The sequence below is a fragment of the Astyanax mexicanus genome, chromosome 16 (genome assembly GCF_023375975.1).
Source record: "Astyanax mexicanus isolate ESR-SI-001 chromosome 16, AstMex3_surface, whole genome shotgun sequence".
Lineage (NCBI taxonomy): Eukaryota > Metazoa > Chordata > Actinopteri > Characiformes > Acestrorhamphidae > Astyanax > Astyanax mexicanus.
In genome coordinates, this window is record NC_064423.1 from 5,615,944 (window position 1) to 5,628,764 (window position 12,821).

Genomic DNA, 12,821 nt, shown 5'->3' on the forward strand with positions numbered 1-12,821 from the left:
TGTTTCTTGTTCAGCATCGGTTTTACTGCTGGAACGCGAGATTTGAAGCCGAGTTCGCGCAGACGACGGTAAGTGGTTGATCTGGAGACGTCAGCGCCGGTCTGCTTGTTCCACAAGTCGGTGAGCTCGGAAGTGGACTTGAACCGGTTGCTGACTGCGATCTTTCTCATCTGCTTGTTGTCGCGAGCAGAAGTTTTTCGAGCGCCGGAACAGTTGGTGCGCTTGCTGCAGTTTTTCTTGAGAGCTTTGCAGACGGAAGACTGGCTGATGCCGAGCTGCTCAGCAATTTTAGTTTGGGTCAAGCCTTGTTGGCGAAGGGCTTGAATTTGAGCCACTATTCCGGTTGAGAGGTCGCGCTGCTTACCCATGATTGATTTTACAACTTAGAAATTCTACTCAACCCTGACTTTATACTGCACAGTGAACATTCTTCACAGAAAACAAAATTCGAGCATTTATTCTAATTCAATGAAACAGTTTCTCCATTATTCTAATTCAATAAAACAACAGTGTCACAGTTAAATGGCCTAAATGGGCCTTTTGGAAAGCTCAGCTGAGCAAATTTTTTTCCAGGTAACGAGTTCTGTGATTAGTCTAACGAGTAGGACAGGTGCGGTGAACACCTGATTTGCTTTCTGCACAAAAAATGCATTCAAAGAATTTCATGATTGCACTATTTCAAATTATTCTAATTCGTTGACCAGCACCTGTATGTCCTCTTCCTTGTGGATTTTATGCTAATTAAAGGCAGAACTATTGACTACCTTCCCTGGTCAGTATATTCATGCACAGATGGAAACTGTTGGATTTGCTGGCTCAGTTCAACCCCCACATCAATTCCACATCCGTTAAATTACACAGTGAAAGCAGAAAGACACATCCCTCGTTTTTGTCAATGTCTGTTTATCTGTTTCTCTGGAGCAGCTACAGAATAGTAATTTAATTTGATAATATTTATTGCTATGAAAATAGATTAATAAAGGTGATAGGACATGTTTTTAAAAAGACAGTAGGTTTATCATGTTCATAGCTCTTTCCTTATTCAAAAAGATAGGCTCCTAGTGTTGTGTGACTTTGATTAGAACTTTTTTTTCTGTACTGAAAGATTCACTATAGAGTGTAACATACTGTAGAATCTAAAGAATGTGATATTTAAGTAGAATTTTATTTTTCGGGAGATAGATCGCACCTCATCACACTTCCACCTCCGCTCTGAATGGAGTAGAGATGCACGATCTAAAACAATTGCTTGGTTGTGCATATAATTTACCTTAATCAGGAAAAATGTCTTCAGACATTTAGACGTACATTTTGCAAAAGCTTGTTGTTTCAGAAAGGGATGTCCTCATGCTTGTGGTGGATTCTACAGTAAAACACAGAGTACTGTGTTCGGCTAAGTCTTTTGCCTGCTTACACTTTACTCAACTTACCAATATTTGTTGGTTCTCTTTAACTTAAATTAAACAGTTTTTGCAGGTTGTTCTGCTATGTGTGGCCCTAAAAGAATATCATATTTCAGTGTATAATGCTATATTCTTGGCAATGTGACAAAACATTGATATTTTGTTGTTTTGTTTGAGTGTATTACTGCAACAAAAAAAAAAACAGTAACTTAACAAGACTTTGACAGTTTTTAATCATATAACATTAGGCTGTAAGAAATATGGATATTGTATTGTACTGGCTCACACAGTGGATCATTTAGTGTTGTGTTGTATACACCACCCACTAGATGGCAGAGTTGTTCTCTGTTGTTTGATCCGATCCCACTGTTCTGATTGCTTAAATATATATAAACTGTAGTTCTAAAGTTTCTGTAGTGTAATTTAAACAATTAAGATGTATCACTTTGCTAACAGTATTGCAGTATTTTGCAATTACAATTACAATTACATAATAAAAATGATGTAATGTAACAAACTATTTAGTGACAGAATATAAATGCTGCATACATACTGTCAAAATTAACAGTAATACAGGAACAATTAAGATTTACAGTATATAGCTAAATTTGTATATAGTACACTGCTTTCAAGACAGAATATCACTATCCTGATTTCGAAAAGGCTATGGTATGGTATGGCATATCTCTACTGCAGATATTTTGAATTCATCGGACGAGTGTATCCCCTCGCTGCTGCAGAGCCGTTTGTTACCCGCTGTACACACACCCTCACCTGGGCCCACTGAGAAATCACTGGTTTAACCTGCTGCAGGATTTCTCATGTTTGCTGTTGTGTTCCAGCATTAAGGAGCACTGCAGACTGGTATAATACCTGCGCCCTGAGCTGAAGGGCTTGTAAATGAGGCACAGACGTCCCCAGCTGATTCTCCTTGTCTTTTTCGAGTGCTTTTAATGTAGAGGTAGCATAAAACTAAGGCTTATCTGTTCGCTTCATTACCCGCATGGTATATCCCACGTGAAGTGCCTGACTACACTTTTTCATTTAGTCTTTTATTCTGCTCTGATACAGCCTACATCAAAATGTTCCTGCTGTGAGGAGTTCTGTGTTTAGTATGAAATGTTAAAATGTGCTTGTTTTACACAAAGCTAAAATTAATCCCTTATCACTTTCCTTTCTCCCCTCCTTTGTAGCCTGTAAAGATCCGAACTATTACTGATGATGTGGTAAGATTGACTTTTATTCCTGCCTGAGTTTTTGGTTTTTCATTCACTAACGGCTTGCTGGAAACTTGTTAATGCTATGTTTTAACACATAACTAATGCTTCATGTTTGTTATTCCTAGAAATGTAAAACTACTAACTACTAAAATAGCAAATTTACTAACATTTGATTCTTAAACTAAGTTTTATATATAAATAAATCTAGTAGTTTTGTTGTTATATTTTCTACTGGCATGAAATGCTTGTCATTTAGCTTTTATCAGTATGTTACTTCTATGTATTTATCAAAGCTTTTAATGCATTTTAAGGTTTGTTTGTTACCGCTATCCTTATTTTAATCACTAATAATGTAAATATTTCTCTGAAAAGTCTAATATTGTATTTGTTTCTTCCGGTTGTTTCATTTTGCTAGATTAATATATTTTTAAGCCTGATGATGTATTGGCTTTTTTATTTAGTGATTACAATCAAAGTTCAAAGTTTAAAAATATTTAACTAAAGAAACATATTAAAATATAAATAAAATCCCATTTTGTCGCTGGCATATATATTTCTTTTTGTTTTGCATTTAAATATTTGTCATTAAAAGTTACTTTATTAAGTTGGAAAAATGTAATTTTTTTTATTAATTGTGATTTAACACAGCAAATTGTGGGGTCTATTAAAAATGCATTTTCATTTGTTTGCTAAATCAGACATATTACCCCAATACTGAACCAAAACTGAATGGCCAACGCTACTATGTCGGAAAGTGCTAATTTTGTGATACATGAGGTTCATTAAAAGATGAAAAATTGCCTATGTATCAATGAAATATGTATTACAGTAAACACACAATCATATAAAGAAAATCTAAGCAAAAGAAAAGTACGCACTGCTACCTAGTAGTTGGGTCTTAGAATTTATTTGATTCACACAGCGGTCTACTTTATTTATACTATTTGTCTATATGTGATAATATAATATTAAGTAAATAACTTTATTTAAAATGTTATGTCCTAACCATCTTTACATTCAATATTTGCTGTTAGGTTTGTTGTTGAACATCTACAGAATTATATAATTTAAAAATTTAAAATAAATATGATTTGGAGTGGAGTGCACAGAGCTAGTTGACTCCAGAATATTGAACCAGTTCCAGAACATAAAGCAGAATCAGAGTGTTTCTGGACATACAAGCAGCTCATCAATGGCTTGGCTGCACAGTAACTCACAATTCAATTTGTGCAGACACGAAGACATCCGTTCCTGTGTTCATTAATGCACACGCTGTCTGTGACACACAGACTCCTAGTTCTGTATTCTCTCACACACACATCATTCATAAACAAAAATGGTAGGGGAAGCCAGTAATAAGGAACATGGTACTGAATTAAATAAAGTGGTTCAACATGACTAGAGTACTGCATGTGCGCACTGCTTGTGTACATTCTAAGCAGGTCTCTATGTCTAGTGAATTTTTAGGGGGGTTTAAATGTTGTTTTTAAATAACGAAATCAATTAATGTTAATGTTACTTCCTAACTCAGCAAGTTAAGGTTTACCCTTAATTAGCTCTTTTTTTTTTTTTACTGAGAATAACAGGGCATCTCACGATCCAATATTATCTTAATACTTGCCCTCGATAACAATGAAATCATTTGTGCTGTAATTTAAGATATATTGCTGGACAATTATTTACGATACTTTACAGCATATGAGTTATTGCAAAGTATGAAATACTCTAAATAGGGCTCAGAGTTGTCCAGCAGTTCAAAGATCTGCCACTATGATTAGGAGATTTCTGGTTCGAATCCCGATTATGTAGCTTGCCATCAGCTGCTGGAGTCCCGAAAGAGCACAATTGGCTTTGCTCTCTCTGAGTGGGTACAGTAGCTGGCGCTCTTTCCCCTCGTCACTCCTAGGGTGATGTGGATCAGCACAAGGCTGCATCTGTGAGCTGATGTATCAGAACAGAGTCCCTGTGCTTTCTTCTGAGTGCGCTGTGATATACCATTTTCATTTGATTTTAGCACCACCAATTAGAGCAATGAAGCAATAATTTTAGTAAGTCAAAGTAAGGGGCAAATTTTACAGTCTTATAAACATTGGTGCTCCAAACTGCAGATTATTGATATTTTAAACATCATATATCACTGCGATGCAATTGAATGGTGCAGTATATCGTGATATATCAATATATTGCCCCAATCCTACTCATGGTCTAGTGTAGTAATCTATTAGCAGTTTTTATTTACCAATGTAAACATGCTGTCACTACTGTTGAGTTCTTAAGGTAAATTACTTTTTATTTCAACTGAAATATTCATATTTCGTATTCAGATTAAGTCTATAAAATACAAGTTAAATTCTTTTGTGTTAAGTTAAATTGTTTTCCTTATTTTCCATTGAAATACCCATTATTAAAGGTTTCAGTGTTAAGAAGGAACATTTTGATAGATTGCAATTAATTCCAGCAAATTGTGCAATTATTTTGTAGTTTTTTTATTGCCTAACAGTGTAAAGGCTGTTGCACACCGGACTATTTTTTCTAAGCTGGGATTTAAATGTTATTGGGCCAATGGGCAAATATTAGTTTGAAACAAATTCTTTATTGTAGGCCTGTCACAATAATTACATTATCGACTTATCGTTCAATACATGGACATGACCTCAATAATTTTAATAATCGTGATCTTGCCCATTGTGGTAATGCGGAAGCACAGAGAGACCACAGATACAGGGAGTGAATAAACTCAAATTGTACCTTTATTTGAAAAAATGCCCCCAATCGACACCCAAAACTAACTAAAAAAAAAACATAGAAATGGCCCAGTGTCGCTCTAGTTTCTTAACTTTAGTGTCTCTTAGGTTCATTCTGTGTCAGCATTCCTCTTAATGTCAGCATATCTCTCGAGTGAAGGCTGAGGCAGGGTCTTTATGCTGGTCCAACGCAAGCCAGCTGGGACAGACTGGGGCTGCATGTCATGGTGTGGGGCAGACCCGTGCTTCGCCGGCCTCTGCACTTCGCAATGTGTATACGTATATATATGTTGAACCTGCTATAAGCTACTTTGGTTCAAGCTTGGAACTTTTCGGGTTCCAAAATTAGGTGTGTGAACAGAAAGGGAAAGTTTATTGTCTTGGTGGGTGTAATTCTTTTTTTATGATATTAGGTTATCACTATATTAGTGCCATTTAGTGGTCTTAAATTGCAAACAATATCGTTTATTGCAATAATTTTGAGACATATCGTTCACACAAAAAATGTTATCGTGACAGGCCTACTTTATTGCCTACAATACACTGCTTTCCCACACAACTGTCCTGTTAATGCAAAATATTGCACATGTCTTGTGCAGTGATGGCACTGATGTTTGTCAAATCACAGAATCAGAAATGCAGTGGGAACGGTTGCACTGTTCAGCCCTGGGCAGTCACGTTCAGTGTAGGAGAGCTTATTGTGGAGCAATTCAAAAATGATTGTTTTGAAACACCCTGCACAAGTCTGGAAATGAGATGATGTGCAGGACCTTAGGCAATTGAGATACTGTAGAATAAGGTGTAATTTTGCAGACTACTGGCCGAAACACATAGTGTGGTGAGTCTAGCTGTGGGGTTCTGATATGTTCTCAGAACATTAACACCTATATGTGGATATTACTATTAGATTTCTACGATTGCATGATGTGGGGGTGTGCCATATTGTATTGTATGTAGTAATATCGCCAAGATTTTTGAATATGATGAACGATATTACTTTACGATATTACTTTTTTTTTTTGCTGTTTTTAGCAAAAGAAAAATTCACACTGTTCTTCTTTCCTGTTATAAATCTACTAGAGACAGATTATATCTGTCCCGTATTATTTATTTTACTTTAATCCTGGAAATATGGAGATATATGAAGTGCATTATTATTAGTATAATGACATTCTGGATAATTGACTTCTGTTGCAGATCTGTTTTCATTCTTGTTTTTTTTTTTAATATCTCAGTTAGGTGTGCCATATCATATAATTTCTTTGATTTTACTGGATTAAAACCTCTGGAATATAATCAAGAGGAAGATGGATGATCACAAGCCATCAAACCAAACTAAACTGCTTTATTTTTGTTGCACCATGCGTGGAATAAAGCTATCCAAAAGCAGTGTGTAAGACTGGTGGAGGCCAAGATGCATGAAAACTGTGATTAAAAACCATGGATATTCCACCAAATATTGATTTCTGAACTCTTAAAACTTTATTTCAGCCATTTCTCATTTTATGCAAATACATTCTCTAAATGACAATATTTTAATTTGGAATTTGGGAGAAATGTTGTCTGTAGTTTATACAATAAAACAAAAATGTTCATTTTGCTCAAACATAAACTTATAAATAGCAAAATTCAGAGAAACTGATTCAGAAACTGAAATGGTCTCATTTTATTTCCAGAGCTGTATATTTAACAGTAAACATAAAAGAATTACTCTACACTCTGCTGGTTATTTTACTCAATCAGAGAACTGCACAGGATTATGTCTGATATGGCATGTCTTAGTATGATTGTAACCATTGTCTACATACAACAGCAATTTTTATTTTATATAATTTATTTATTTTATTTAAATGTTTTTATATAATTTATATTTTCTCTAATATAGCCCAGATTTGCTCAGTCCTGGTCCTCTCCGTCATCCTGCTGAGTGTAGCTCCAACTCTAATTCAACACACATGATTTAGATCTCGATGGCCTTCCCAAGTTTCTTTGTATGAGTAACTTGTGTATCTGTGTGGCATCTCTGTGTGTGCTGGATCTGAACTCTGAAGGCTAGTACATCTCAAGGACTAGGTTTTGGCATCTCTATTATAGCTCCAAGGTTGGTTTATGGTGTATTATTGGATAGCAGTTAGAACGGTGGAAAAGGGGTAGTGATATTTCGTTACTTTTAACTTAAAAACAAGTGTCTGTCAGCAAGCATTTTTCCAGCAGCAGTGCTAGTCTGCTAACTCAAATAGAATTAGTTGAAAATATGTATAGCTGTGCAGTAGACATAAAAACAAACTCAGCCTGTCTGTGCAATCTACAGTCATCAGGTGTGGAATTCAAGCGTTTCCAACAGGCTTATAGTAGCTGCAATTAGTGTTGTCATTAAAAATTGATTAAAACAGTGCGCCATGTTATTAAATTATTAATCTGTTCATTGAATAATAGTTTTTGTTTTTGTGTAGATAATGTTCAATTGAAATTAACTTTGCCTTTCACAATGACTGAGATAAGTTTAAAAATGGAGCCAGTACAGGGCAGAGATGTCATAAACTGTAGTTCTCAAGTCTGTGGTGGATTCAATTGAAAATGTGTTGCTTACGATCAAATTTTACCACCAAAGATTAGCATTATTTGAAATCATTGGCACATTGTACATAGCTTATACTGTATATGTTCATATTATAGCCCAGATATGATTGGTCAATGTTCTAGTGGATGGGGTTGTGTGTCTAGCCTTATCTGATAATGCCAGGTTCATACAACACGATTTTAGCTCAGTTTTTCAGTTGATCGTTGGGAAAAAAAAAAAAAAAACTCTGGGATCTCTTGGCGCTCATTCATTTCTGTAGTGTGAAGTACTAAAAGACACTCGCCAAGTTGTCGCCAACTGATCGACGACCATTCACAGACTCCTGGCAAATATTTGGCATGCTAGATATCTGACCCAGTCTGCGACTGGGAGTCAGGAGCAGCGGCTACATAGAGCCAATGGAATTATAGATACAGATAGAGCTTGTTTCAAGGGCTTAGAACAAGTTTAAAATGATAATTATGTCTGCCGTGCTGACACATTTGATATGTATTCATGTTCTCAACACAGAACTATTTAATTGTAAAACTAATCAGACATTTATAAGCTCTGATTTTGCTCAGTTGCTTCATAGGAACCCATTCATGTTGGACTCACTTTAAGTGCGTATTCTCCTGTATAAAGTTATCTAGTTTGTGTGTGTTTAGTTCTTGTGTGTTCTCTTGATAAATGTGTTTCTGGAGAGCAGCTAGGTGAGTCGTGATTTCTCACAGCGAGAAATCGTGTAATTTGTGACCCCGTGTTGCTTATCAGTCGTGTAGTGTGAAAGTCTCAACAACTTAAGGACTTGCAACTTCAGAACAACCAGTCGTGTAGTGTAAAACTGGCATGAGAGCTGGTAGCAGGTTTTCATTAAAGCCAAGCAGAAGATAAATTCAGCAATGATATCAGTGATGACTGACTAATTCATTGAATAAGTGGAGTCAGATGTGCTATTGGTTGTTTAGAATGAAAACCTGCAGCTACCCAGGCTGTGTTTTAGCACAAACTATTAGACACATCACAATTCAGAGGTTATGATTCAATATATTGCAATACTGTAAGTATTAGGTGATCAAATATTTTTTTCATTTTTAGAAAATTGTCATAGAATTCAAAAACTCCATTATATTTGTAAAATACTTTTTTTTTTATTATTATTAAAGCACTGGTACCTACGGACAGAGTACGGCACTGCTATCTAGTGGTCGGTATCTAGTGGTGGTTTAAAAACAACACTAAATGATTCACGGTCTGACAAAAGTCTTTAAATATAGTAAAAAATATATAGTATTGCAAAACAAAATAGTGTGGTACTTCAATATATCAATATTTTCTTACACCCCGCTCAGCAGCCACACCAGCCCTTTGTGGATAAGATTGGAAACCCCTGTTGTTGACTACACTCTTGACCATCTGAATGTAAAATTTACTACTTCCAGCATTCTTCTGTTGCTGTGATAGAGAACAAGGCAGATCTCAACATTCTCATCGATTCATCTGTTCATTATAGGAAGAGATAAAAACTTCAGCCAGATTGAAGGCCCTGGATAAAGCAGATTCGCAGAATAAGCCTGAAAGCACAGAGATGAAATTCAATAAAAATGCTGGAACCGAGTGGAAAAAGTGTCAGCGTGAGGGCATACCTGAACTCATTTCGTGTTGAAATAAATTTGTAGGCTGGAATGGCTTAGAAATAAGCCAGGGTGACTACTTAATTATAGCAGGAACTGTTCTGCAAGAGGGAGACATCGAGCAGACAGACACTGAATTAAGCGTAGACTGCTGGAACTTTACACTCTGTGGAGAAGTTTATTAAACTTGGCTATACCTGGTATCAGGCTTCGCCATTTGTACCTGTATCCTGAAGCAGTAGCTGCGGTAATGAAATATTGCGAGTATGGGATGATGGGTCAGCCGGCAGATGAGCCAGTTAATTCAAGCAGCACCAGGTCTGCTTATCGATGGAGCTCAATGGCCGTTTCTCACCTGTGCTGCTAGAATAGGCAGCACCATTGGCGTTGGTTAGCAGTGCACTCGTCTTCATCCTTCTCTTTCCACTCTTGCTCTTGCTAATTTGCCTCTTAATCAGCTTTCGCGTCCACAATCTTCTCATCTTTAATCCTGAAACCACAGAACCCTCTTTCTGCCTCAATTCTGCGTCTCTCGTTCTTTGTTTTTCTCTTATTTTCTTATTTTCTCAAAAGATGTGTTTGCTCCTGCCATGGTATAAGAATCGATTGGCATGCGAGTGTGTTTTTGTTTGTGTTGGGTTGGTGGTATTGATTCACGCAGTGTCTTGATGCTCGGGGGAGAGCAGACACTAGAATAAGTTAATCAGCATTATTATGTGTTGGGCTTCGTTGGAGCGCACACACTCTTGAGCCAAAGATTTGGTCTCCGACAGGTGGCTTGGCTGGGCTGGTCGTGCAGATAAATACGAAGTCAGTACAAGACTGGAAGATGAATAGACTGAATGTTAATCTTTGGCTATGGTGGCTAAATCCAGGACTAGATGGATGGGTACATTGTTTTTGTTTGTTTGTTTGTTTGAAGTAAGTTCAGTGTTGCATTGTGTTTCCGGGTTTGTTTTGATGTTCTGAAATAATGGAGAGGATTTCTAGGGAATGCGGCAAGGGATGCAAGGGATGGTTGAATATGGTAGAGATGTAGAGATGTGTTTTTGAAGGTGAGGGCAGCAGAGAATTACTTAAGAGGTGGCTGATGGAGGGAATGGGGGAGGAATGAAGGGAATGGAGCCATTAGTAATAGCATCAAAGGCTAGGCTCTCTTTCTGTCTGAGAGGGAAAAAGAGAGAGGGAAAAAGAGAGGGATATTGTGAGTGAGTTGTGAGTGAGCTGCAGCCGCATAAACACCTAAACAACCCTGAAAGCACTTTGTCACCTGGCTCAGCCCATGTCAGGTGTGGTATGATGTCTGCTGTTTTTATCACGGTGCCAGCTCCCCATATTTATTTATCTATCCTCCAGTTACGAGGACTGAATAGCAAACTGCCTCCGTCCTCCACTGGGGACGAAACACTGTGATTAAACTGATCAGTGCCATCAGTCAAAGTTGTGATATGTGCTTTAGGGCAGCTGCAAACCAAATTAGACTGACGATGGTGTCGTCTGGTATCAGACGCAGAGTGACGCAGTGTTCCCCAGCCCTTGCTCTCCGCACACTAGCGGAAAGCTCCCGCCCTCGCTCTCGTCTGTGCTTCTTCAAATGTCTTTAATTAATTTCTCATCACTGTCACTGCTGATTATCTGAGCTCAAAACTCTTCCTTAGTGAGATAATGCACAATGGGTGGCCTCTGTTTAAAAGAAAAAAAAAAGATAATAAAAAATCCTTGAAGATAAGCGTTTGTAATTTACCCTCCCTAGAAAGGAAGGGCCAAACACCTGAAAATGAACCTCCTACCTTATCACCTCGCAATGACATCTCAATCCCTAACTCCCTGCAGCCGCCACTGGGGGAAAGAGAGAGCAAACAGCTCCCTGACAAATCTAATCCAATTAGGAAATCATTATGTATGTGATGCGGGCGCCCACCCCCCTCAGTATAAATCAATGCAGGGTTGCAGGGACACTGCAGATGCTCTGGCTCTGTGTCAAACATGCCAGCTGAAACATCCCGAATGATTTAGGATTTCCTAGAACTTTGTTTGAAGTTGACTTTAACAGTAAATTAAATAAAAAAAAGAGAGAAAATGCTAAATTCTTTAGGACGTTCTGAGGTTTTGCAAGGGAGACCTCTTTGCATCATAGTTTGGCTAGAGGAACACTTAACATTAATAACATTTAATTACGTCATTGCTAATGTGGTTACATTAGAGCAGTGTTAAATAAAGGACTTTTCAGGCCAAAGTGGTTATTCTTTTTTTTTTTTTTTTAAAGACATCCTTAAGTTTTTTTTTTTTAAGGTATCAGCTGAAGAAGGTATCAGCTTCACTCACCACTCACGTTCATGCAATCCTTACGCGGTTGCAGAAAGAGAAAAACACAACACACATGCGAGTCACACAAGTAACAACTACTTATGCAGTATAAACAGGGCTTGCTGGGTTGGCTGGTTTAAACAGGGGAAGGCACTCTCCTTCTAGTGAGGGGAGGGTTTGCATTTGTGTACTGGCTTGTTGGAGGGAGCACTTCAGAGGCTACAAATTTACCTGAGTCCGTGCTTACCTTTTCATAATGGATCGTGGCAAGTTGTGAGATTGATGCTCTACAATGTGTGTTCAGAAATGGGCTGCATCTCAATTGCATACTCCACTCTAATACAGTTATAGCCAGTATTATAATCTTAATATTTTATGTACTAACCTGACGAACCTGCACTATTAACTTGCTAAGCAGTTTTGTACTAATATTAAGTAATTAAACGTAGCTATTGCCAAAAAAAAACAGCAAGTTCTATTGGTGCCTTTGCATCAACATTGGCTGCACTTTATTTAGTGTTGGGTGAGTAGTGCACATTGTAACTATACTCTAGTCCGGATTTGTCTTAAATATGTATCTTGGATATTTTTATGTACTCAGCTTTCACATTTTTATCTATACTACATACTTCATACTCAAAACCTGGTTATTATTAGTACCGTATTTCATACCTGTCAAGTCTCCCGTTTTGGCCGGGAAACTACCGTAATTTACTCCTCTTTCCCGCCGTCCTCCCGTATTAGTATTTTCCCGTAAATTTCCCGTATTATATTAAGATTAAAAAATATATATTATTGAGGAGACAGGGCACTGACCGCGCTGTGTCTCTTAACCAATCGTGGAGCCGGTTCAAAGAGAAAGTCCCGCCTTTCAGGAGAAACAGCCAATCAGCTTGCAAAGGAGAGTCAGTGTGGTGAAGCCCCTAGTCGCTGTGAGTTCAGGCAGCTAGTCG

At 37.5% G+C, this 12,821-nt stretch overlaps 1 protein-coding gene across 5 annotated transcripts in view; it reads left to right on the forward strand.

Annotated features, from left to right (window-relative positions):
• The window catches only part of diaph3 (diaphanous-related formin 3), a 557,032-nt gene that overhangs the window by 28,780 nt on the left and 515,431 nt on the right, over positions 1-12,821 (forward strand). For 4 of the 5 annotated variants that reach the window (XM_049465746.1, XM_049465747.1, XM_049465749.1 and 1 more), the window contains exon 2: positions 2,597-2,629. The exons of the other annotated variant lie outside the window; for it this stretch is intronic. In XM_049465746.1, coding sequence (XP_049321703.1) covers positions 2,597-2,629 — 33 coding nt within the window. The remainder of the gene's footprint in view (positions 1-2,596; positions 2,630-12,821) is intronic. 5 annotated transcript variants of the gene reach the window in all.